Source organism: Phyllostomus hastatus, unplaced genomic scaffold, assembly GCF_019186645.2.
Source record: "Phyllostomus hastatus isolate PE091 unplaced genomic scaffold, TTU_PhHast_1.1 phas_contig_36, whole genome shotgun sequence".
NCBI lineage: Eukaryota > Metazoa > Chordata > Mammalia > Chiroptera > Phyllostomidae > Phyllostomus > Phyllostomus hastatus.
In genome coordinates, this window is record NW_025333862.1 from 2,346,288 (window position 1) to 2,373,817 (window position 27,530).

General features: G+C 43.9%; 1 protein-coding gene across 1 annotated transcript; it reads right to left on the minus strand.

Annotated features, from left to right (window-relative positions):
* Positions 1-5,127: 5,127 nt before the first annotated feature.
* On the minus strand, positions 5,128-26,430 carry SLAMF9 (SLAM family member 9). Its single transcript, XM_045841395.1, is given in 4 exon segments — positions 5,128-5,328; positions 5,718-5,779; positions 6,782-7,114; positions 26,303-26,430. Coding segments are annotated over 4 exon segments (618 nt in total). The 5' UTR covers positions 26,325-26,430.
* Positions 26,431-27,530: the final 1,100 nt, after the last annotated feature.

Consider the following 27,530-nt stretch of genomic DNA (forward strand, 5'->3'; position numbering starts at 1 on the left):
TACCTTGGTGCTGCCTTACAGATGGATGCCCCACAGTCAGGCGTTCCCCACCCGGCTTGAGTAGTTGTGTGTTCCTTCAGGAAGACTTTCCTGAAAGCAGCACACTGATCACACCCTAGTGTGAACTCCTATGACTCCAACTTAGTGAACTAGGCATCTGATTCATGGAATCGTGGCCTAAAGTTCATGCGAGACCTTACAGAATGGGTCTAACCACTGTTCTACCCGGTGTCCCTGCCTCACCCTCCAGGTGATGATCAGCCAGCCCCATCTGACCACGTTCTGGGCCAGGAAGCTCATCACCCACCACCATCCCATCTTTACTACTGGAAAGTTCTTCCAGGTATAAACATCTGGTTGCCTGAGATGGAAATGTGGAGGGGGAACCAGAGGATGAGGGAAGGCAGTGGCATGGTCACTCCCACCATCCCTCCAGCAAATTCTCCCAAAGTGACAGCTTTCGGCATTACTTAACAGTGTAACAGATTGAGCTAACAATGATAAGACTGTAATGAAATATGTTAAGTGTACACACAAGAAAGCAAGGCCAGGCAGAATGCCTAGGAAAGACGGCTGAAGCATCTTTCCTTCTTGGATCCTCATCAACCAGTAGGGGAAGAGCTCCCTTCCCCACAGTGTAATGGGCTACACCTCTGGTCTAAAGGTTTTATTTAATTTCTTTCTTCTTTCTTTTTTTTACCATTTTATTTATTTATTTTTAGATAGAGGGGCAGGGAAGGGGAGAGGGAGGGAAACATTAATGTGAGAGATAAACAATGATCAGTTACCTCTTGCATGTGCCCATCCTGGGACTCAGCCCTGTGCCCTGACTGAGCACTGAACTGGGGACCTTCTGACCTTTCACTGTGAGCAGTTGGTTGAGTGTCCTGAGCCATACCAGTCAGAGCCAAGGTTTCATATCTTCTACCTCCAGTGTTTTATTGAGAATAAGCTAATCTCACTTAAACATAAAATAACTTTTTGTAAACTTGGAATTTAAATGATTTTCAATCTTTAAAAATTTATGATGTCATTTTTTCTGGAAACTTATTTTATGTTTTATTATTACTGCATTTTGCTGTGATTCAGGTGTATCCTATTGGTTTTTTTGGTAAGAAAAGGAGCCTAGCTCTATAACTCATTCCCTCACCAGAAATATTGTAAAAGGTGAAAAAAAAACCCAAAAACAAAGACCCTAGTCCCTGAAGCTCAAAACTAAAGATTTTCCTCAGGTTGTCCTCAACCCATAATCATTATTCTCTGGTAAAGTTTATCTAACCAAATAGGATTCTACCTAACCAAAGTAACAGGTAGCCCATGTATTCTTAGCTGTTGACAAAAAGATCAGAAAACATCAATTCCAGGAACTTCAATGACCACATGCCCATGAACACTGGTCCTGGGGCCTGATGAGAAAGGAAGTATGGTTTCTCCCAGATTGTCATGTAACTTGGTGAACCTGTCTTCTATCCCACTGAGAATCTGGCTCCATGAGCATGTGGAGCCTGTCTTGTCCATCCTTGAATTCCCCCATAGCCATTAGTCTCTCAGAGGGGCCCAGCCCACCTCTCCAGACTTATTTGTCACCCACTCCTTTATCACATGCAACGTGTAGTCTTGCAGTCCCTAAGATTCACTGTGCTCTTTCATATAGTGTTTTCCCCTTTATCTGCTATCTGACTATGATGTCCTTTTTCTCCCGTCCCTGGACTCCCTGCTACTCACCGGTCAAATTATGTTTAGCTCTTCTCTCCAGGACATCCCATGTCCAACTCACCACACCCTCCCTCACTTTCACCCAAAGCCCTTGACACACTTTACTGTAATTATTTTTATACACCCCATGAAGTTCCTCAAGGGCGAACAGTGTCTTTTCTTCCTCTCCAGTGCCAGCCCAGTGCCTGACATTCGTAGGTTCTTAAATGTTTGCTTGTACCTGTTTCAAAAACTAAGCAAACTTTGCAAACAACAAAGTACTATCAGGTGATTGATATCCTGGCTTCCTGCAGAGGAAGACGCCTGGGCCTCTCTGAGCTTATATTCCACTTCCTTGAGGGTCTCAGCCTTCCTCCTCCAGGCATTTTTTTCCTTTTTCTGTTCAGAGACTGCATGAAAGAAGAAGGAGCTTTGTGAAATTCCAGGGAGAGCCCTGGGCCAGGTGTTCAGGAACCACTCACTCCTTTATTTACTGTTTATGTGCCTGACTCTGAGATACACAAGGAATGAAGACAGACTCCAGTTGTTTTCTTCCAGTCTTGAGAAAAGTAATAAGTAGCTAAGAAAATGGGGGCTGCAGGCTTGACCCTAGAACTCAGGCCTTTTCGAAAGTGGAACTGCTCAGGCCCAGTGATAGGCACAGAAAATCAGCCTCAGGCCATGGACTGCCTTCCAGCAGAACCACAGCTCCTGCGGTCAGAGAATAGAGTACACTGGTCAGAGAATAGAGTGGGTCTGTTTCCAGTCGTAGGAACTCACTGGGAACTGGTTTCCCACCTTCACCACTTCCTTCCCAAGCCCCAGAGGGCTCCCTCTCCTATACATAAATAAACCTAGGCAGGAAGACCCTGCTAACCTCCTGGCCCTGTTTCCTTTCTAGTCCAGGAAGCCTGGCTCTTAGCTTCTGCCCATGGCCTATGCTGCTCAGAGCCCTCTTCCTGGGTGTTTAGTGCCTAGCCCATGTGTCTTCTTTTCCCAGAAGCAGTGTCCTTGGTCTCCACCATTTCCCAGTGCATCTCAAAGCCTCCTCACAGCTTAGTATTTCTTGCCTTGGAAGACACCTCGGAGGTCAACATCCTCTTCCTCACTGAGAGGGGAAGGCGAGGTCCAGAGAAATGTCAGCTATGGCTTCTGACACATGGCCATCTCCCAACCCCTCACACTTCTTTCTGAACCTCCACAGGGGCACCAGCTCCTCATGTCTCTGTGGGACCCAAGGTACTCTGTTAGCCATATCTCTCTAAGAGCTCCAATCAGGTATACTAATACTTGCCTCTTCTTCAAAGTGTGTGTTCCTTGTGGAATAAGACTGTACCCAAAAGGATGTTTCCTAAAAGTGTCCTAAGCTAGAGGTGGGTGGCAGAACAGAGCCCAGATCTCCTGAGATCTCACCCAGCGCTCTCACCACTGAATTCTGTACCACCCCCTCCAATTCACTTATAATCTACACATGTCCTGTCACTTGGGTGACTTCCAAGTCTCTGCCCAATTCCCCCACCCCATGGCAGCTTCACAAGATCTGATTTTGGGAGGAGACCACAGCTTAAGCCAGATGTGTCCAACCTGAGCCTGGAAGAAGAAGAGTTGTCTTGGGCCGCATATTAAATATATTGTGACATGTAATCACAAAAATATCTCATAATGTTTTAAGTAAATTTATGATTTTGTGTTGGTCTGCATTCATAGCCATCCTGGGACACATGCAGCCCGTGCATAGTTTGCACACCCCTATATAAGTAGTGGCTGATCAAGCCTGGCTGAGGAATTCAGGCTGTCATTGGACTCAGGAACGAACAGAAACATAAACTTAGGGCCTTAAGGGGGTGGTATGTGTGTAAGAGGTAGGCATTAACCCAGGTCAAGAATCCAGAGAGCTCTGAGTCATGAAAATCTATAAAGAAAGGACAGTCAGAATAATAACACCAACCACAAAGGTTAAGGGTCCAGACCTCAACTATTGATCCAGCTGTGAGGTAGGCACCAGAGGCCCAGAGCAGCTGGCATCAGGGAGATGACAGAAAGTTTCCAGGCTCACTCAGACCCAGAGTAGAATGGCACTAGGGAGGTTCCTGTCTCCCCAACAGCACAGCCTCTAGACTGGGTGAGGTATATGGGAGTAGTTTTGAGTGAATTTGTCAGCCAAGGTGCAAGTAGGGCTGTGAGAGCAGATCTTAACAGGAACAAAACCACTCAGGTAGGGCTTTCAGAGTCTGCAGTGTGCTCTCATTAAAGAGTCACAGATTAGTTAGGTTAGAAGAAATCTCTCACTTAAAGTATAAATGTTCTATATGTTAATGAGGAAGTGACAGGTGATGAATAATAATACACCAACACCACATTATGAAGACTCACTTCTATTTCCAAAGCCAGGCTTCAGAATGAATGTAGGCTTGAAAGGAAGCATCTGGAGTGGAAGGAAAGGAGGCTGAAGGGGGCACCTGTAGTGGAAAGAAAAGCAGCTTGAAGGGAGCACCTAGAGTGGAAGAAATGGAGGCTTTGAGGGGGCATCTGGAATAGGAAGTGGTGTGGACACTGGCCCACAGTGTCCGAGGCATTATGGATGAGACAAGATAAACTCACATGGACTACCGTGTCCTGTGGAGGAAAAGGGACTGCACAGCTACTCTCTCAAGGGGAGAGCACCTTGGAGCAGCCTGGCCACTGTATCAAAAGGAGAGCTCACCGACTCTTGCCTTGACAAGCTTTTATTGGCTTTCTAATAGCATACGTCAAAGAAGGTTTTCATTCATTATACTTAGGTTTGCTTTAGGTAATTACTTTTTACAGATAACAATGGAAGAGATGTTACTGATTACTTCTTACAGATTAACAAGGAAAACATGTTGCAAATGCAAGGGAATGATAAGAGTAACAGGTCTGGTTACACTTCAGTCCTTGGGAGAATTAGCACAGACTTCGGGAAGTTACTTTAAAGATATGCAGCAAGGGCTTGCTACCTGAACTCGGGGTGAGAGAGTTTTAGCAAGAGCAAGTCACAAAGCAGCCTAGGTATAATGCAGGCCTGATTTCCCACGGGAGAACTTCTTCATGAGCATGGTCCTGCGTGCCAACTCACCCCCTATGGTTTTCCATGTGGGTGCTGAGCTACATTTCCATGTCTCCAGAAGCGGTTCCCTACAAGAAAGAAAGTGGATTTGGAAGGGGGCATCTTGATTGGAAGGAAAGCAAAGATACAGGCTTGACAGAGTCATCCAGGGAGGGACCAAACAGCTTTTCCAGCATGGTGGTCACCGAATTCAACTTTATTGCTACACAGTCTTCTCTGTGAGAGTAAGACCCTTTGTACATCCACCCTGAGCCCCTGGGACAAAGAAAGCCTGGGGAGGAGAGGGAGGATTTCCTGACAGCTGGGAGGAAACAATGGTCAGGACAGGGGTCCCCAAGAGACAATCAGGCCAGTCTAGATAGAAGCAGGCTTCTTTTCTTTCTCAGTTTCATTCTGTTTCTCCCAAATTTTCTCATCCTAGCTATGTTGCATCTTTTCCGGCCTCGAATGAGCCACAGTCCCATGGACAGAGTTACCAGGAGCAGGAAAAGGAGAGATGCCTTGGCCAAGAGGCAGCAGGAAGCTGAGGCCTTTCCTAAAGGGATCTGGAACAGAAGAAGAAAGGAGGGAGGGGCTCACCAGATGGAGAGGTGATGTACAGAAACCTACTTCAAATCCCACCGAGTGGTCTCAAGTTCACAGTCAGTTGATGTTTCTGTGCAAGTGTCCTAGAAATACTAATTCTATTCACAGAAGCTCAGGAATTGAGATGGGGTGGGGGCAATGTCAAGCTGAGCAAGAGAAGAGACTTTGGAAGTTGGGAGCTCTAAGAAAAGGGAGGGCTCACTTCGCAATCCAGACATCAAGGCTCTATGGGAAGGAGTTAGATTCTAGGGGGTTCTAGATTCTATGTATTCTCTTGGGAAGAACTGAGGGAAGGAGGTGATGGCCTTGAGTCCCTTCACTAGCTCAGGGTTGTCTGGAATCCTGGTACCTGCACAGAAGGATCCAGCAGGAATGAGATGGGAACTGGTGTTGCTGATGGGGTTGCTGGTCCTGGAAGTGTAGGAGAAGATATTGTCCCCAGGGCTCTAGGATGTGCAGAGGACAGAGCCTTCATGAGCTGTGTCATGGCCATCCTCCAAGGATATCCAGCTGGAGGTCACATCCAGGCCTGCTTTCTCAACAGAGCATATCAGGGACATATTTCAGGGGCCTTTGCCAGAGATCTCAAAGTTCACAGTGATGTGAGGCTGTGAGAGGCGTCCTAGATAAGGAACAACACAAAAGCCCTCTAGGTAATCAGGGGTTGGGTCTGTTTTCCTAAATTCTTCAACATTGTGTTATGGGTACTGTGCTCTGAAAGCTCCTCCACCCAAACAACAAATAAGCAAAAACTAACAAAATTCAGTTAGCATAAAACCCAGGGTCCCCCAGACAGCTGCTGAGGCAGGCAGAGCTGCCTGTGGCATCTTCTACCTCCCTTTTATACCTTGCCTCTCTCTCTTACTTTGGCACCCCACCTTCCTCCAAACACATTCTACCTCCTTGATCCCAACATATATTGCCCCCTTCTCAGGGACACTTATAATTTAATCAGTGTTTCAGCAAGATTCAAGCTAGAATATCAGTCAATGTCACAGGCACTAAGAAGAAACTTGCATTCAAATAGGAGTCACTGATAAGTAACCCTCAAATCACACAAAAGAGTAAAAAAGGCTCAAAAACGGAGGTGGCATTCACCCTCCTCAACCCCCATGTAAAATCTCACTGGGAGAGAAAGTCTCCTAGAGATCCACACACAAAGCCCCTGACCTCTCTATATTGGGTACCTCCACAGAACAGTCTCCATGCCCCAGTGCTTTGCTGCTTTAGGTCACTCTACCTGTGGTGGCAGCCCAGGTGCTGGGTTAGGTACACTGGGGACAGTCTATCTTTCAGTCATAGCCTTTAAAGTCATAATCCCAAGTCCTGAGACCCCTCCTCCTTTGCACTGGAAGCTCAGGAAAGCCAGAGAAAGCAGATTTGCAGTTCCCAAATTAAACTCATGGTATTTACGTATATTGTAATGCTACATGGTGGAGACCTGGGATGTCTTCAGGTTGACTTGAGCTTGGTAAGGCCCCAAGTCCTCCAGACTCAGATTGCTGATGTGTAGAGAGTAGCTGGGATTCAGGAAGCTTACTCAACCCTGGTATCAAGGGTTGGTCACCATGATGGTAGCTGAATGTCTCTCTTTCCCTGGCACCACAGTAGCAAGCCTTATGTGGGAGGAACAGATGATGTTCTCTACCTCTTCATCAAATGGCATTTCCAGGGGTAGACTGATGGACTCCTGAAAGACTGCAACCATTTCCTTGGGATCCACACCATCTCCAAAATCTCCTTTGGCTGCAGATAAGGAAGAAAATGGATAGAAAGGCAGCTGGTGTATCTGGGCTGCTGGGACTGGCAGCAGGGCTGTGGTCTCAATCTCTATTGAGCAACTTGCTAAGGTCTCACACTCAATCTTGTCCTCCAGCTACCTCTTCTGGCTTTAGCTTTCTGCTGCACCTGTCTTGAGCACCTACCAGGAGTTGGCTTCCATCTGTACCCTCACCCTCCAAATTTTACCCTCTCTGTTTGCCATTATAGAGCTAGTCTCCCTTCCATATCCCCAGGTTTCCTCATGTCTTGGTCCTGCCCTGAAACCATACCCTATTCCTTTTCACTCCAAAAGAGCAGAAACATTTAGTCCCAAAGCAAGTGCCTTGCTAGCCCAAGGCCCAGAAGAACAAAACAGAGGGGGAAGGACACACTTTTGTCCTGGAGCTGCAGTCTCTCTCACCTTCTTGCTGTTGCCAACAGCAAGAGCAGGAGCAGCTGAGGAAGGAAGGGTTCACATATCAGCAGCCCCATGCCCTAGGAGGTGTGACTTGGTCAGCACACAAGGCTGTGAGGAAGACAAGCTGTCAGGAGGCTACTAAAGACAGTGACTGATTGGCTATCCTGAGGAGAGGGAAGTAATCCTCACCCTATCTCCTGCCCTCTAACTTCCTCCTTTCTTACAAAGCCTCTCCCCCTCCATGTTGGGAAGATTTCTCTCTCTGAGCCTCATTGTCAAGAGAGTTTACCCACTGACTCAGGTTTCCTGTCCATCAGCTCAGCTCAGATCCCACTTCCTAAGTGAAGCTTTCATCGAGTCCCCACCCTCTATGTTTCCATACCCCGCAGACATACTACCACCTCTCTCAAACTCTTAGAACTCTTTCTATCCAGGCTTGGCAACTCCTATATAGCTGTGATCATTTGATCTTATAAACATCTTTATCTCCATAGACAGACTCCATCTTCTGGAATATCTCTGTATGCCCCACTGTTTCTGGCTCCCAGGTTAGACACATCTAACTCAACTGGTATTTTTGGAATGAATGAATGAAATCTTCCTTTTGCATTTCGAGCTAGTTATGTTGCCAACTGAGAGACTTATTCAGAGGAAGAAAAAGCTGACTCTCTTTTAAAAAGCAAAATGAAAATGTTACTCAGTTCTTGAGTAATGGAGAAACTCAGTTCTTGCCTACACATTAAAGAATTACAGGTCAGCAAGCCTATTAGCATGTAAGCAAAGTTTACTAGTGATACATTCTCATGGAAGAGAATGGGCCTTGCCAAGATGGGATCAAAAGGTGTAGGCTTGGGTGGCAAAAGCAAGGGAGGCAAGAGCACCAGGTCTTTTGTCCTGAGGACTTATGTAGTTGGTGAGATGAAGGTGAGGGAGTTACATATTGATTGGTGGGTAAAGATGGTGCCAGCTTCCCCAGGGAAATGTGACTACCCAAATGTAGATATGTGTGGGAGTCTGTTTCCCCAAATTCTCATCTTGCTCCAGACCACATTCATTCATCTTGTTGTAAAACAGATATGTGACAGGAGGCAGTTAGTTAAAGTTGAGGCAGTTACCCAAAGTTATTTATGGGCTCTTTCTGTAAGTACTAGAAACCCCCTTGTAAAACAGATAGTGACCAGAGGTAGGCAGTTAACCAAAGTCGTTTTGTGGTTTTCTTCTTTGGGTACTGTAGATCCCCACTTCTTCCCCCTTCCAGACCTTGGGATGAATATACAGTTTCAAAGGCTTTCTTTCCCAGATAGCGGAAATGATACATACAGAATTTCAAGGGCTCCCCTCCTCCTTTGCTAGCATGATGTTTCTTGTGATGTTGGAACACCTGGCAATATTATCAGACCAGGCTCAGGACTGCTGAGTTAATGAGTGAGACATGTCTCCCCACTCCTCCCTACCTTGGTTTACTATCTATCATACGTAACAAAAAGACTTTATATTATTTTATGAGGATATAATGTGGATCAAATCAGATTGAGGGTGAGTACAAGGAATCAACAATCTTTCTAATGGTCAGAGCTGTCTAGAATGCACTGGGTGACCTTCTGAGGTAGTTTCTGCCCCTGATAATCAAACTAAGACTGGACAATCACTTGCCTGGATATTTTGCAACATCTCTAGCATTAGGTGGTATATAAATGTAGATGTGAGCAGAACCAACTTCATCTTTGTATCCCAGAGTTGTCATGCTGTAATGTTTGACTAACCTTACTGTCCTAAGCAAGCATATTAAAGCTTTCTAGTTGATAATTATCTATATTCCTTAAAATGTAGCCCCAAATGTTTTTTGTTAGTAACAGCCAGAATGGCATGACAATCAAGAAAATATTGGGTTGGCCAAAAAGTTAACTTGGCTTTTTCTGTAAGATGGCTCTAGTAGTGCTTAGTGGTCTTTAACTTCATTCAAAACAATTTTGTTAGATTGTATTGTGACAGCTGTCATATCAGTGTGCATTTCAAAATTGGTGAACTTTTGTGCAGTCATTTTAATATTGAAGATGGAAGAAAATATGCAACAGTTTTGCCATATTAGCTTTATTAATTCAAAAAGGTAAAGACGCAACTGAAATGCAAAAAAAAAGATTTGTGCAGTGTATGAAGAAGGTTTTGTAACTGATTAAACATGTCAAAAGTTGGGGAAGAAAGCAGAACTGAGCAAGGAGAGCCTGGAACCAAGATGCAGAGCAGTGTCTGCTAACTCTGCAGGAAGCTCTGAGCTAGAGCTAGCACCCTCACTGTGCACAGCCAATGGCTATTCAGGAGGAACACAGACCTTGCAGGCACAGCAGCAGGAGGCTGTCAGTTAATTGCACCTCTTGTAGCTGAAGACAAGCAAGGCTTCTCTTGAAAGAAAGTCCAGTGACAACTTCATGGCTGCTACAGTGAATGTGCTGGTCATAGAAAAGGTAAAAAAGGTAACTATCTTCACATGGATTAACCCTATCTATACACAGTACATTATGCTTATGGAGCCCAGGAAAGTAATTTCATCCTCCCTACCCCCATTTCCACTGAGCCTTCCCAGTCCAATGTGGAGAACGTACTTCTCAGAGCAAGGTTTCCAAGTGCTTTGAAAATCTGATTTTCATCCTTGCTCACAGATTGTGATCCCAATGCAACCCCACTTCTGTCTCTCTCACTGCCCCATTAATCCTACTCAGTGAAGTAGTCTTCCTGTGCACCATATGAAAACTCTGGCCTTGGTTTTATGTCTCAGTTCAGAAATGAGAGCTTTCTGTCCCATGTAACGTACAAAATTCCAAGCTTGAATTATAATCCAACTCTCCTGGCCCCAGCTTTGGTCTGTTTCCTGCTGGAGCTTCCAGTGGGGGTGGGGGTGGGGTGAGAGGTTGGAAAGCTGTCTGATTACTCTCAGCTGGCTCCAGCACCTCTGACCCCTCAACTCATATCCCCCAATTCTTGTCCCCTCCTCCAGGAAGGTGGGCAGGCAGGGGAGGTGATGAATTTCTTACCTAGCCTAATGACTTTGCTCCCTGCAGGTCTGGCAGATGGTTAAAATGGAATCTTTTCTCCAGAAGGGAAGTTCTACAGGTTCTTAAGAGTTTCCACTGGTTCCCTCTCTCCTAGCCTTGACTCAGGTGGCTGCATCTCTATTCTGGGTTGTCCTTTGAAACATCTTCCTCAGGCCCTAGAACACCTCAGCCTACATCTCATCTCCTCCCTTTGCCCTTCATCTGTCATCATTGTAGAGCACTGAGGTCAACCAAGCAAGCTGTGCCACATGGGTGGCCCTCAGATGCCCAATGTAAACATTTCTCACCCTGACAGATTCCAGTATCTATAACACAGCACCACACTTCTGGCTGCCTCACAGGAGTCAGAGCTCAGTCCACAATGGTTTTAGCTCTCCCAGGCCAGACTTAGGATCCTGTCTCCTCAGACCCTCACCTGCAGGGCACAAATTTCAAAGTTCTCCAGGTCCTTTCCTTGAAATTTCCTCATCTAGCTTCTGATCAGAGATACAACATCATCTATCCTTTAGGGAAGAAGTGAGGATTCACAATAAAATAATAATTACAGCAGGTCCTTAAATAATGATGTTTTGTTCAACGTAATTTTGTTATAACATTGATGAGGGTAGAAACTTAAGTCTTCTTTAGGACTTACTCAGACTCAGCCCCTCTAAGCTCCAGAACCAGGGAAGCAGCTTGAAAGATAACAATGGCATACAGAGAAGAGCTAAAGTGTCTGGCATCAAGGCAAGAACTGGGGGACAGCTTTCTCCCAGACAGAAGAGCAGGTAGAAACCATTGTCCCTCTTCTGAACCTTCCCCCAACAGAACCAAAGAGCTGGTAGGGGGGTGTCTTATATGAGACTCCATCAACTTGACTAACATGGTTTGCCCCACCCTGGAGATTCCCAAAGACTCTGTCCCACCCAACTTACAAGCTCACTCAAGCTGTTATCAGTGACTTTTCCACATGAATGGCTGGTCTTGGCTAATGATTCACAACTTCCTAAATCCTCTCAAACAAGCAACTACGGGTCTCAGTGAGCCCCCAGCCCCTGTACCTCTTGCTAAGTGGCCCCAGGCCCAGCACTAGCAGTAGCCAGCCTAGATCTGCAACTTGGCTTTGCCTGGGAACCTCCAAGCCCAGCACAAGGAGCAGCCATCTCAGATTGCTTTATAGCTCATGAACAGTAGCCCCTGGCAGAACACAGGTTGGGGCTGACCTTGGCCTGAACCACTTGGGAAACACCAGAGCCTGCACACCCACTGGATAGGAACAGACCATGTTGGAGCATCACAACCCTGCCACTGCACAGCTGATTCTACACAGCAGGCAGAGGTTGGTGGTCAGTGGTCACAGCCAGTCCTTCCTGCTGACTGGCCTGGGTAAATCCCTCTCATTGACCTGCCAACAATAATCAAGTCTCAGCTACAAGAGGAGGGTGTAGTCAGCCACACAAAGGGCTTACCTCAAGCACCCAGCTTGGGTGATAGTGGAGGCAGTGCCCTGGACCCTACAGGACAATTACTACATTAGGCCACACTACCAATATAGGAGACCGTTCTGTGTGGCATGGGTCCAGACAGGACCCACACCCATTGATACATTCTCCCATAGGGAATCAGGCCTGCATTGTACCTAGACTGCTATGAGACTTGCTTTTGCTAAAACTCCCTCAGCCTGAATTGAGGCAGCAAATGTTTACTGTTTATCTTTAAAGTAACTTTAGCATAATCTATGCTAAACCTCCCAAAGACGAGTGTAACCAGTTCAACCACTTTTCCCTTTGTATTTGCAAATATCTTTATTCTGTGATGTGATTAGCGGCATCCTCTTCTTTGTTTTCTGTAAAAGGTAACCACCTAAAGTGAACCTCTGCATAGTAAATGAGGACCATCATGTAATGTGCCCAGAAAAGCAATAAAAGCTTGTCAAGGCAAGGGTCAGAGTGCTCTCCCCTTGAGAGAGTGGCCGAGGTGCTCTGAGGCTTTTTCTCCTTTTGAGAGAGAAGCCACACCATCCCTTTTCCTCCACAGAACTCAGTAGTCCATGTGAATTTGTCTCATATCTCATCCACAACGACCTAGGGTCCACATCAGCTGGCGCCAGGGAACAGGTACCCAGGGCTATGAGACATTGTTGTGGACAACACACCAACTTGGTTGGAGTACACACGCATCAACCCAGGTAAGGGCCAATGACACCGAGTGCTTTTCAGTTAGGTCGTTGGGTGTGATGGATTTCAGAGAAAAAGGGTTTTCTTCCTAGGTCGCCTTCTCTTGTGACCTTTGCAACTGTACCTTCTTTAGTAAGCAGGAGCCTTGCTCTCTTTCCCAAGTGTTTGCCACAACCTCACGGGCATGGGTCAAGCAATTGAGAGCCACAAGGGCACTCGCAGCAACACTATAAAACCACCCACAAGCCCATCCCCATGGCACAACCCCCCAACTAGCTCTAGGCTTGGGAGAAAGCAAAAGATTTTCCCTTTAATCAGCTTTAAAAACACCAACTAGTTACAGGACAATTCACAAGCCCTCAGAAAATTCTTTCTTTTAAGCCATCTCTTGTGGTGCCTTCAGTTTTGCCTTTTCCCTTCATCTGCCTGCATAAGGATTTAAAGGTGCAGGTGGAGAAAAGGCAAAATTGAGACTGGCTTTGTAATTGCTGTGCTTGCAGTGGGAGGAATTTCAGAAAAAGGTTCTTTTATTTGTTAAAAGATTTCTTTAAAGGTTTCTGTGAATTCTCAACCATGGGGAACTGGCTCTCTAAGGAACGAGAGCAATGTTGTAGGTTAGTTCAGCAGCTTTTTGGGGCCGCTGAATGTCTCCCTGATAAGGGATCTTTAGACTTAGTTATTTAGGAAAAAGTTGGGCAGAAGTTGAAATAACATGAGGTGGTGTGAGATAAGAGTCTAAGGTTAGTATCTCACTCCCTTCTTTAGAGGATTTAATTTGAAATTTCTGGTTTGCTTGAATTTTGTTTTTGTTTTTGTTTTGAAAGGAACAGCTCAGTCTCAAAATATTTTGCTAAACCTCTGGTAAATAGAATAAGATCTCTAATGTTGTTACACCATAAGGATTCTACTCAGAAAGAATTTAAATTGATTGTTTAAGGAAGGAAAAAGATCTCACTTCCCTCAGACAGTAAAAAGTGCAGAAAGAAAAACAATGAGAAAATGTGTCTTTTTAACTACTCTGATTCCTCCTTTTGGAGGCTCAGGGACTGCTTTAATTAGTCCTAGGAACAAGCTGTGCACAGCTTAATATCCTCCCTCCTTCTTCTCCAGCCTCCCTAAAGTTGTCAAGGGCACTAAATAATGAGACAGCTCACTTTTGAGCACACTCAAGGAATGCAGTAACCAATAAGAATTAACAACAGCAACAACAACAACAACAACAAAAAGTAAATGTATTTGGCAGTGGAGAAAAAACTGTTTCTGGAAGTTATGAATGTGTTCATAAATTTGTCCATCTAAAGCATGCTATAAATGAGATGGAGGCGTGTAATGTGTTAAAGAAATATTAAGAGTCCTCCTTGTTTATGCCAGAGCTGTGACCCTTTATTGTAAAAATGAAATATAGGTATACTATTTTCCGGGACAACTTGCCCTTCTCCATGGAAGACTAAGTACCATTTCTTAAACTCAGTACCTGTAAACACTGATTGTTTCCTTGGGGGAGAACTGGCTATGCTCTCGGAGGGAATGGTTAGTCAATCCAGTCACAAAAGGCCCCTGGAATGTAACCATTTTTGTCTAAAACATATTTTTTCAGAGCACCCCTCCCAAACTTTCCCACTTTCCTTGAAAACTCTGAACCTAGGAGCTACTAGGTCCTGAGAACAACAGGGCAATTAACTTGCTGCTTAAACTCATTGCAGTTTGCAGAAAGAGCAGGGGGTCTGTCTTTCCAAGCTAAGCAAATTATTAAAGAATGTCCTGATTGCCAAACCCTTAGCAAGGCACCCCCATCTACAGGAATTAATCCTCAGGGACTAAGTTCTCAAATAATTTGGCAAACAGATGTCACTCGTACACTCCTTCTGGAAAATTCAAATACATTCATATTTCTACTGATACTTATTCTGGTGCCCTACATGCATCTGTTTTAAAAAAGGAATCTGCTAAAAATATTAGCGTGAGGCCTTTAGTCATTTAGGATAGCCTTAGCAAATTAAAACTGTTAATGGCCCTGGATACCTTGCCCATTCTACTCCGGTTTTTCTTCAGCATTGGAATATCCAACATAAAACAGGAATACCTTACAATCCAACTAGTCAGGCAATCGTAGAACAGGGTCATCATACTTTTAAAAATCTCTTTTAAAAAAAAAAAGAAAAAGGGGGAGTCATAAGTCCTTCCCCCCAAATTTGATTATGTTAGGCATGTTTACATATAATTTTCTAAATTGTGATGAATCACTCTGCACCCCAATTGAGAAACACTTTCAGAAGGAGGAACCAAAGTCATCTTAACCTCAGGTTGTATATAGAGATCCACTGGGAAATGGATCTTGGCAGGGTCCTGTATATCTCTTAACATGGGGAAGAGTGTGTGCATGTGTTTTCATCCCTGCAGGTCCTGTCTGGCTACCAGCCAAAAGAGTAGAGCCTTATCATGAGCGGGACAGATGCCAAGCTCTGTTACCTGGAGGCGAGAATCGATTGACTGACAGACCAGGTGGCCCAGCTGACCTTGAATAACCAGAAAGAAAATAGACATCAACTCCATTTTTCACGGGCCTGGGTCTGCCAATGGCAGAGAATGGAGGGGCCAAATGACAGGGGCCAAAGCTCAAGCACCTCTTGCAGAGGGCAACAACTCCTCAGTGCCCCATAATGTTCCCTTTAGGCGTGGGGGGACATCAAGGTTCTTAATGCTTGAGCAAAGGCCTTATTGAACAAAAAGTGTTCCAGATCCTCCACAATAATCTACAATGGCTGAATCCTAAAAACTGGTTCAATGGACTGAATTTACGAGTTTGGGTCCTAGCAGCCCTTGGATGCTTCCTTGTCTTAATCCTTATTTGTATTTTATGATGTATATAAAGGTTGTTTTCTTGAGATTGCATTCAAGAATAGCAAATAGTAGGTTTCACAGGCTTAACAACTACAATTGATTTTACAAATAAAAAAGTGGGAGATGTTGGGAACTGCCCTGCCTGGTTTCAGAAGCTGTAACCATCCCCCATGGCTGAGGCTGAGTGAGCTACCTTTGGACCATAAGCCACTAAGGAGACAAAGCTTATCTCCTTGGCAGGGGTGCTGCCTCTGCTCTTTTTACTTCACCCTGCCTGGCCCCCAGTGCTTGGTCAGTTAGCCAATGACAGGTAAGATTCCTCAAGGAAGGATCGATCTAAGACAGGCATGATCACAGGGGGCCCCCAGGGAAGGACTTGGGGGCTACATAAAAAGGGGGTGATGGACCCTTGCCTCTTGGCTTTGACACAGCCTGAGTCCTCCTTCTGTCTTCAAGAAGTCTCCTAATCTCTTGGCTGCCTTATTTTCCCTGCCTGTCTTAAGCCTGAAACAATGCCTTAAACCTGAAACAATGTCAGTGGTGGGTGCAGCCTTGTGCTGGAAAGGGTGGGTTCCCTAGGGTAATCAGGCCTAAGAAAGAATATGTAAAATTCTGTGAAACCTGCTTTGTTTAGAATGCTCTCAATTAAATGATAAGGGTCCAAGTAGAAAGTGAGTTTGTTCCCCAAAGTTTTATGGCCCTTTAGCTATCTGACCCTGACTCAAAATAGGCCCTCAGAGTTCTTCATATGTTATCTGTTGTTTGACCCTTACTGTTTGATAATGATTAATGAGCTTTATGTATACACCCTGTATTCCTATTCAAATGGAACCCAATAGAATGTTCTCAAGGCAAGGGTCCGGTGCTCAAGGCAAGGTGCTCTCCTCTTGAGAGGGTGGCTGAGGCACTCCGAGGCTTGCTCTCCCCTTGAGAGAGAAGTCATGCCATCCCTTTTCCTCCACAGCACCCAGTAGTCTGTGTGAATTTATTTCAACTCATCCATAACACCTCGGACACTGTGTCAATGTATCCTAAAAGACTGTCTTACAACTCATCTCAGGCGACCCTTTTTATAAGGAGAAGAAGGGAGTAGATAAGGGGTTTGAATTCTGGGAGAAAGGTTAATTGGGTAAAAGCAGCAGTCTAGTGATTTCCCTGACATCCTTTCATCTGCTGATCAGTGATTCTGTATCTGTGTCCTGGTTGGTGGGCATTCTTTCCCTGGGGCACAAGGGCTCAGATACCATCTTGATTATTTACATCCTCCTGGGGTACAAAGGTCGAATTACTTATGGGCCTCCTGAAGTAAGGGTAGGTCCGGTCATACATTCCAGTTCTGGGAACAACCACTTTCTATATGCATTAATCACAAAGCTTATTAAATACATAACTAACGCTAAAAATGTTCAACTCTTGAGCTCCCCCATCAAAAGTAAACTGTAATTAAAGAATGAAAAAATGAAATAAAATAAAGAAGTTTATTTTTAAAATAATAATATTAATAAGGTTCACCTATGATAAGCAGGAGAAATATAGGATGAAGGTGAAGGGAGAACACAAGGTAGAGGGAAAGTTTTATTGCTGTTGATTTTTTTTTAAGATAGAAGAGATTTAACATATTTTTTAAATTATTAAAATATATTTTATTGATATGCTATTACAGTTGTCCTATTTTCTCCCCTTCACTCCCCTCCACTCTGCACACCCTCTCCCACCCACATTTCCCCCCTTTAGTTCATGTCCATATGTCATAAGTTCTTTAGCTTCTACATTTCCCATACTATTCTTGCCCTCCCCCTGTCTATTTTCTACCTACCATCTATGCTACTTATTCTCTGTACCTTCCCCCATTTCCCCCTCTCACTCCCCTGTTGCTAACCCTCCATGTGATCTCCATTTCTGTGATTCCGTTCCTGTTCTAGTTTTTTGCTTAGTTTGTTTTTGTTTTTGTTTTAGCTGTGGTTGTTAGTAATTGTGATTTTGCTGTCATTTTACTGTCCATAGGATTCATTAAGAGCTTGGTGATGATGAACTCCTTTAACTTGACCTTATCTGAGAAGCACTTGATCTGCCCTTCCATTCTAAGTGAAAGCTTTGCTGGATAGAGCAATCTTGGATGTAGGTCCTTGCCTTTCATGACTTGGAATACTTCTTGCCAGCCCCTTCTTGCCTGCAAGGCCTCTTTTGAGAAATCAGCTGACAGTCTGATGGGAACTCCTTTGCAGGTAACTGACTCCTTTTCTCTTGCTGCTTCTAGGATTCTCTCCTTCATTTTATCTTGGCTAATGTAATTATGATGTGCCTTGTTGTGTTCCTCCTTGGGTTCAACTTCTTTGGGACTCTGAGCTTCCTGGACTCCTGGAAGTCTATTTCCTTTGCCAGATTGGGGAAGTTCTCCTTCATTATTTGCTCAAATAACTTTTTCACTTGTTGCTATTCCTCTTCTCCTTATGGTATTCCTATAATTCGGGTGGTGGAATGTTTCAAGATGTCATGGAGGTTTCTAAGCCTCTCCTTATTTTTTTGAATTCTTCTTTTTTCATTCTTTTCTGTTTGCTTGTTTCCTTCTTCCTTCTGGTCCACTCCATTGATCTGAGTCCCAGTTTCCAGTTTCCTTCCCATCACTATTGGTTCCCTGTACATTTTCCTTTATTTCACTTAGCGTAGCCTTCATTTTTTCACCTAATTTGCAACCAAATCTAACCAGTTCTGTGAGCATCCTGATCACCAGTGCTTTGAACTGTGCATCTGATAGGTTGGCTATCTTTTCATTGCTTAGTTGTATTTTTCTGGATCTTTGATCTGTTCTTTCGTTCAGGCCTTTTTGTCTTGACACGCCTGTTACGTAGTGAGGGGAAGATCCTTAGGTGTTCACCAGGGCGGAGCAACCTAGTTGTTGGGTTGTGATACTGTATGTGAGGGAGGGGTCTGAGGGGGAACAATGGCACTTGCTCCGCTCTCTGCTGGATTTCAGTCACTTCCCCTGCTTCCCTCAAGCAAATTGGGCCCTTCTGGTTCTGATTCCCATGTGGGTCAGTTTGTGTACATTCTAGGACCCTGTGGGTCTCTCCAACGATCTCTCCTGTGAGGCTGGGAGTCTCTCCCAGCACCTCAACACCCACAGGTGTTTTCAATTGGTGTTTTGAGGCTTTATTTCCCCATGCTGGAGCCCTGGGTTTCAGTCTGTCTCATTCCCCAGTTTCGCTTGGCTTATCTGCATGTGAATGTTGGACCACCTGGTCAGCCATCCACCTTGCACGCTAGTGCCGCTCCACAATCTGCCTTTTTGCTGGGTCCACTCACTGCTGCCTTGCGCACCCAAGGTCCACCAGCTGCTGCTTTGTGTGCCCGGGGTCTGCCAGCCACTGTTTTTTTTTTTTTGCCACAACCTCTCTCTGCCAGGCCACCTGACTCTGCCCTTCCTACTGGCCCGGATGAATGTGTCTACTTTAACTCCTTGGTTGTGGGACTTCCATACAGTTCAATTTTCTGTCAGTACTGGTTGTTCTTTTGTTTCTAAATGTTTGTTCTCCTTTTTTTTTGGTTGTGCAACTTGGCACAGTATGTCTACCTACATCTCCATCTTGGCCAGAAATCCCAGGTTTAACACATTTAAATACTGAGGAAAGAAGCCAGTGGGAAGCAGGTTGAAGATGCAGGAAAACAAGGAGATAATGGAGGAACAAGTCCTGAGATTCAGGGCCCAGGAGGAAAAACTGGCCTTAGATTGCAAGATGGAACTTCATTATAATAAGAAAAGATGATCAGAGATGTAGGCTCATTTTCATGTGGCAAGAACTTAAGGGGCATTTTGTCTGATGGTTTTAATTTTCCCTCTAAAGTAGAGGCAAAGTTATTTGCTGAAACTGAAGGTTTACGTGTGTGTGTCAAAAACAGATATTTCAGGAGAATGCACAAAGTTTGCAACAGATGAGGTGACTGTATGCCCAGGTTTCTTGGGACAATCCAGTTTAAGCCTGTTTTCCTGGCCTAATTATTAATTGTTCCTTTTAACTCTTATAAAGTTTATTGGCTTATAGGATAAATTATGTAGTTAGCCAAGAACAGGAGAAATATCTTATTAATGGACTCATGGTAAGGCAGCTGATCCTTAACAGTTCAAGGCCACCTTTAGCTTTTCAGGTCAACAAATTGCTCTGAAGATCTGGGAGGCATCAGTGGACAGGGGATTAAAAAATGCATCTGGACTCAAACTGCTTGGGTTTCTTCATCTGCAGAATGCAATACTCACAATACCTGCTTTATAGAGTGATTGTAACAATGAAAGAATGCCTGTAAACACTTAACACAGAGCCTGACACATGGTGAGGGCTTAAGGAACTTGTTGTTGTGACTGAAGGCTGATTAAGTGTCAGGATCATGGGCTTTGGCATTATGAAGACCTGGGGCCCCTTCATAATTAGTGAAAGTCTAGCTATTGAAGCAAACATATGGGAAGTCTCTAACATAAGACACATTAATAGGTTTACTCCAGAATGTCCACTGGCAGCACTCATCAGCCCCTAGATTGCAGGCATTGTTGCCAGAACATTCAGCCCAGCTTGGCATCTTCCACATCACCTGCCTCTTCATCAGCTCAGCCTAGTATGGATGCCAAGATGCAGCACACTAGGCTGAGCCCCTTTGACACATTGCCTAACAGCTCATTCCTTGTCTCTCCAGTATCACAGATCTTAGGGTGGTTCCTATGTGCATGCATGTGTGTGCACACACACATAACATGCTCTTCCCTCAACTTCCCTCCTAAGCATGATTTGATTTGTCTGTACTTCTTTCCTTAAATAGACATGTCAGGTTGCATATCCTTTGCTTTGCTTCCCTCATGCTTATTGTTCTCAAAATGCCAGTTTTGTGCCATCCGTATCAGAATCACACAGAACACTTGTTACAATGCTGATTCCTTGGCTCCACTCCAGACCCAGGTAATCAGGATGGGGGCATTGGAGGCAGAAGTCTGCAAATCCACCTACTTACCAAGGTCCCAGGGGATTCCACTGTACACTAATGTTTGAAAATGACACACTGCCTGCTCCTCTATTTTGCTTAAGCAGAGAGGAAGTTCCCCAGCCAGCCATGCCTTTGTCTGCAAGCACAAAAGGTTTCTTTCCCCCTAAGTAGAGCTATGAAATGGCTGCCTTCTTGAGCTGGGCTTCCTAGAACCTGAGAGGGGCTCCAGGTGCTTTGAGTCTGTCTTCCTGGGAATCCACCTAGGAGTTCAAAGAACTGTCTTCAGGACTGGGGGACAGAGAGGGAGAAGCATGTGCAAGGCCAAGAGCTTCAACCTGAGGTGTCAGATTTTATCCCTTAATGGATGCAAGTGCTAAAAACAGGGTGCTGTTGCTCAAAGAAAAAAAGTTTAGAATCTACTGATTGTTTCCAACCACTTATTTTACAAATTAAAAATAAAAAACAAAACCGGGAGGTTCAGGTGATATAGGGACTTCTCCAAGCCCACAGAGTTAAATGGCAAAGCTGAGGCATTATTCTAGTTGTAGCTGTAGAAGTGAGCAGGAAAACATGATGTTTCCATAATAGTTAGAGTGGGGGTTGGAGGAGAAAAGAATACACACCAAATAAACAAACATATAACAGCAAGTAATCAAGTACTATGAGAAAACAAAGCAGGAAAAGTAATAAAGAGGGATAGTGGGTGAAGTCCACTTCATTGTGGGCATTCAGACCAAATTCACCAGTTGCAGCTACATTGCCCTGATATCTCCTCCCAGTGCAGAGTCAGTATGCGGAGTTATCAGCAGAAGGCTACTGGGGGACTATGATGTTAGAGGACAGAGATAATTGATGATTCAACCATCTGGTTCAAGTGCACTGTGCTTATATAAAGTGCTAACATTAGTGGAAGATGGATAAACATTGTACAGGAACTCTGTAGTTCTGTAAATTTAAAATTATTTCAAAATAAAAAGTTTAAAACAAAAATTTTAATTAAAAAATAAATCAGAACAAACAAAAAACCCAGCCCTGGCTGGAATGCCTCAGTTGGTTGGAGTGTCATCTCATAAGTGAAAGGTTGCAGGTTCAATCCCTGGTCCCAGCGTATACAGGCATGGGGAGGTCAGCAACCAATTGATGCTTCTCTCTCCTTTCTACTCTCCCTTTCTCTCTCTCTAAAAAGCAATGAAACAATGTCCTTGGGTAAAGATAAAAAAAAAAACAACAACAGCAATTTGGTGACAACCTGTTGTGTCCATCTCTACAGTGTGCACTTCCTGCCAAGATACCACAGTGTGGCTGACAGACTCCCCAGACCTGATTGGATGGCACTGTCTGAATTTACTTTTGTAATGAGTTCATGCTACCCCATCTCATTTTTCTAATAAGGTAGTTACCTTCATTTGATCATTTGTTTCTTTGGGGATATTTTGCAAATTTCCCCTCTGATCCACTTAAGAAATAACCTAACACTTTGGGACTCAGAAGTCATTCTTTTTTTTTTCTTTTTTGAGTTTTTATTGACATTGCATTGATTTATTCTACTAATTTAGAGACATTTGATAGCTTTAAGTTATTGAGTATCCCATCCAAAAATATTATATATCTCTGCTTATTGGCTTTAATTTTTTACTTTTTTAAACATTTTTATTGTTGTTTAAGTACAGTTATCTCTGTTTTCCCATCACCACTTTCCCCTGCCCCATCCAACCCCACCTCCCCCGCTCAATCTTACCCACCTTTGACTTTGTCCATGGGTCCTTTATACATGTTCCTTGACAACCATTCAGCTTCTTTCCCCTGTTATCCCCCTCTTCCCTCCCCCCCTCCCCTCTGGTTACTATCAGTTTATTCTTTATTTCAATGTCTCTGGTTATATTTGCTTGCTTGTTTGTTTTGTTGATTTTTGTTGATCTCATCTATAAGGTTACACTTATAGGTGAGATCGTATGATATTTGTCTTTCACCACCTGGTTTATTTCACTTAGCATAATCCTCTCTAGTTCCATCCAGGCTGTTGTGAAGGGTAGGAGCTCCTTCTTTCTTTCTGCCACATAGTAATACATTGTGTAACTGTACCATAGTTTGTTGCTCCACTCATTTACCGATGGGCACCTAGGCTGCTTCCAGCACTTGGCTATTGTAAATTGTGCTACTGTGAACATTGGGGTACATAGGTTCTTTTGAATTAGTGTTTCAGGATAAACCCAGCAGTGGAATTGCTGGGTCAAAGGCAATTCCACTTCTAGTTTCTTGAGGAAATTCCATACTGTTTTCCACAGAGGATGCACCAGTTCGCATTCCCACCAACAGTCTACTAGGGTTCCTTTTTCTCCATAACACCGCCAGCACTTGTTGTTTGTTGATTTATGATACTTCCTGTTTCTCCCTTGCTGCCTTTAAGATTCTCTCCTTGTCTTTAAATTTTACTATTTTAATTATGATGTGTCATACAGTGGGCCTCTTTGGGTTCTTCTTGATTGGGACCGTCTCTGCTTCCTGGACTTGTGTGGCTTTTTCTCTCATCAAACTAGAGAAGTATTCCATCATTACTTTCTCAAACAGGTTTTCTATCCCTTGCTCCTTTTCTTCTCTTTCTGGTATCCCTACTGTATGGATATTTTTCCATTTCATGTTATGCTGCATTTCTCTTAATCCTCCTTCATTCTTTTCCAGTCTTTTTTATTTTTCTTGCTCTTTTTGGGAGGTTTTTTCTACTTTGTCCTCCTGCTCACTGATTCAGTCCTCTGCTTCATCGAGTCTGTTTTTGATTCCTTCTATTGTGTTCTTTAATTCAGAAATTATATTTTTCATTTCTTCTTGGTCCTTGTTGTTTATTTCTATGTCCTTTTTTATGCTGATATAGTTTGCATTAAGTTCCTTGCAATTTCCCTGTAGTTTTTGGTAGTTTGCCCTGATTCATTGAGCTTCCTTATAACCATTGTTTTGAACTCAATTTTAGGTAGCTGACTTGCATCTATTTCATTTAGCATTCTTTCCGAGGACTCCTCCTTTCCTTTAGATTGGGCATTATTTTTCTTGTCTTCCCATTGTTTGTGGGACACTTCTTGTTTGCGTCTGTTTCTTAAATTGATCTGTTTTGAGTTTCTGACTTTATGGCATGAACTTCTATGGAGGGAAGCCTATAAGACACAGTGGTGCTGTCTCCTTGATCACCTAAACTTGATGTTCTTGGGATTTACTTTATGCCTTTTATGCTGGTTTTCTGGATGTAACTGGGCTTTGATTGTCATTGGGTTGCTCTTTTTTGGGTCCTTCCCTGCCACTGGTTGACTGAGGGTCACTTTGCCGACCACATCTTGTATGCTGTTGTGCAGGTGCTGCCTGAACAAAACCACAGAGCCCCAAAAAACAAACCCACACCTGCAAATATAACCCCCCTACACAATCCCTTATCAGTAGCTAATTAATCAGTATTAATAAGGGTGTAATGAGTTTAAGACTATTATAAGAAAAGAAAGTGGATATGAGATGACCTACTGAAAGGGAAATGATTTTGAGAGGGTAGAAAGAGAAGCACTGATAAGAGTTGAGAGTTGGAGCAATGGAAGGAGAGAAAGTAAAGTTTACCTCATGAATAAAGAAGGGGAATGAAGACTGTGGAGTGAAGTATGCAAAGAGAAGCATATAATATTAGGTTTAAACAAAAATTAAAATAAAATAAAGTGAGGGAGAGAAAGAACAAGGAAGGGAAAATATTGAATAATTAATAAAAATATAGGAGCCAAATTGGAGAGAAAGATCCACTGGAATACTATCAACAACAAATGAGCTAAAATTCTTATAGGTGATATGGGAATAAGAGGGAAAAAAAGAAACAAAGTCTAAGAGATGTTTAGAGGATTGGGAAGTGATTTTGTAATGATAGAGAAAGAGGGAGTACTAAGAGTGAGGAACAAAAACTAGACTAAGTAAGGGAAAAATTAAAATTTGGGATGTAAAGAAATAGAAAACAAAAGGAGAAGAAAGAAAAATAAAAGGGCAGTATGAAAGATACATAGAAGATAAAAAAGAAAAAGAAAAAAACAGGGTAAGAAGGATTAATTAAAATTTGAGTAAAAAAAAAAAGGAGTTGGAGAGGGGTCCAGTAAAATTTGTTATTTGAAATACAGAATTAGTGAAGCTCTATAGATAATCTTGAAAAAACAGTGCAACAAAAACTACCCTACCCACAATGAACTAGCAAAGTTTCTTACATGTGTAGAGAGAACAAGAGTATTTTTAAAGCTGGGCAAAATGATGTGAAATGACCCTTGACAAGAGGATTTGTTTTGAGTGTCTGGACAGGGGAAAAATAGTAAGAGTATGGGATGGAAAGAAGTTGTAGCTAGAGAAAAAAACAAATTTGAAGTGCAAGGAAATATTGCAAGGAAAGAGGAAGGTAAGATGGGCTAAGAGAAGGGAGGGGCAAAATATGTGGATTGAAATACACTATAGTCTAAAATCTAGTGACTTATATACAAATTTGCTGGAGAAAAAATGAATATTATAAAGCTATGCAAGAAAGAAAATATCACAAATCATGAAGAAGACCACAGTGGCTTTTGTATTGGTAGTCTCTTGTATTTACCATTGTTTTTTTTTTTCTTCCTGGATCTGCCTGTGATGATGTTATATGTTGACCCTGTCTGACCTTAGGCAGCCTATTCCTTACTTCCAGTGATCTGCTGTCACTGGCTGTCTATTTCCATTGTTAATACGGCCCCTTTGCAATCAGCAGTCAGGTTTAAGCACCATAGGGTGAGTGGGGCAAAATCCCTCTGGGGTGGGGGCTATTGTTTCCCCTCAGGTAGCTGCTGCTTGGAGGGGAGTGTTCTGCCTGAGCAGGATGATTGCAGTGTATAGGGTTTGGGGCTCTTCCTCCCTTAGCGACCCCTCCCCACACTTCCATGGAGCCCTACTACCCAAAGCCCAGACCCCTGAGGAATGTCTCCATCCTGCCCCTACTTACCCATACCCTGATCTCCATCTGAGGGGCTCTGTTTCTGGACCCTGCAACCCTCAAGGTCTACCTTGAACCAGTAGAGCCCATAGTCTCCTCTAAATGCTGGGGTGTGGAGCACAAGGTGGAGACCCCAGTTCTGCAAGATACAGTCTTCCTTGTAGAAGGAGAAGAAGAACTGAGAGGATGACCTCTGGGAATGCAGCTTTGCCTGGCATTTCAAGTCAGGAGGCTCCCCTCACTGGGCTTGGGAGAAGGGGTGGCACTCAGCACAGGAGGCAAGAACAGCTCTGGGTAGAGGTGGGCCTAGAGCTCAGGAGGAGAATCCTGGACAGTGATTTCCAAGGAGACCAAGGGAGACACTGTCATTGTCCCCCAGGACCTGGCCTCTTATTTTTGCATACTGGCTCTGAGACAACTCCCACACAGCCCAAGCCTCTGGAATCCCAGGGCCACAATACCTTAGAGGTTTTCTAGTCCCCAGGGGGTAAGGGTCTGGTCCAGGTCTCAAAGGGAGTGAGTGGCAGAAGTGGTTCATGGCTCTTCCCCCGACCCCCTGCCTCCCACAGCCATGTCCTGCTTCTTTCCCCTAGCTCCAGATGTGTCCTATGTGTGCAGTGGAGGGACAGTGTCAAGGCACTGTGTATTGGCCCTGCACCAGGGGCAGCAAGGGGGAAGGGTGCTACCCTGAGGACTGCTGACCTCTAGAAACCAGATCTCAGAACAGCACCTTAGTTTCCTCCAATACTCTTTCACCCCAAGCTGGTGACTCACCTTGAACTTGAGCCATGGCCATCCATGAGGTTTGTCTGCTCACATGTAGGATGTATATCACCTCCCCAGTGCAGCATCACCTCCCCAGTGCAGCCATGCTGGCCACTGCTCCGCATTGTCTCTGTCCCCATGGTCAGAGGCTGGCTGTCCTTAGAGAACTGGAGAAAGTTTCCATTATTGTAGAACTTCACCCAGGACTGGGCTGAGTTTTTTTCCTGGAATTGCAGAGTCAGGGTGTGTCCTATAAACATGGGGTTTGGCCGAACACTGAGGAACAGTTGGATTGTGAGACACAGGAACAGGGTCACACTGGAGCTGCAGGTTCCATCAGCCCATTTCCTCACTTTTTCTCCTAGCCCAGGGTCCCCCACCCAGGATGGAGGTCCCCAGATGGCACTCCACAGCTGTCACTGTCCCTCAGTCCTTCATACCAGACCAAGACAGTGCTTCTTTTCTTATATCCCCTTCTTCTCACTCTCTTTTTTCTCGCCTCTTCTCTTTTCTCCCTTTTTCTCTCTTCCTGACCCTACTATATATTGGATTTTCCTCATCCTTGACAGGTATATTCTAGGTAGGATCATTCCAACCACTTAGGTATTTTATTCTTCCTAGAGATTCACATTCTTTACACTTCACATCCTGCCTTGGTCCAGCCTGACTCAAATAGCCCCCACGTCCAGTGACAGCTCTCTGTCCAGACCCTGTAAGAATCAGAAATTGGGAAGCCTAGGTTGGTCCCTCCCCACCTCCCTCCTCAGAGGCTCTCTCAAGCCCATACTGCATCACTGAGTCACTGTTGTGTTCCAGTCCCCATCTCCAGAAGGGTATGGGTAACCCATAGAATCTATAGTACTCTACATATATTGTTTATCACAGCAAAAGAGTAAAGACAACTGAAATGTTAATAAGGGACTGCTTAAATAATTATTGTCCAGCCATGTAATGAAACACAATGTGGCAAGAAAAAGAAAGAGGTAAGTCCATAGTTCTTATATGGTATTAGCTCCAAGATAAAGTGTTAGTGAAAGAAAATTTAAAGCAACACCTATAACTGTGTGCACAGCACATGTCCATTGTGTATAAAAGATACACATATTCACATACATTTTATGTTTTCATATACATACATATAATATTTTTAGAATATTGTGGGTAGACTGGTTAACTCATGGGCTATGATTAGGAAGAAATGATGTTCACAATGTGCTTTTTTCTTTTTTTAAAAAAA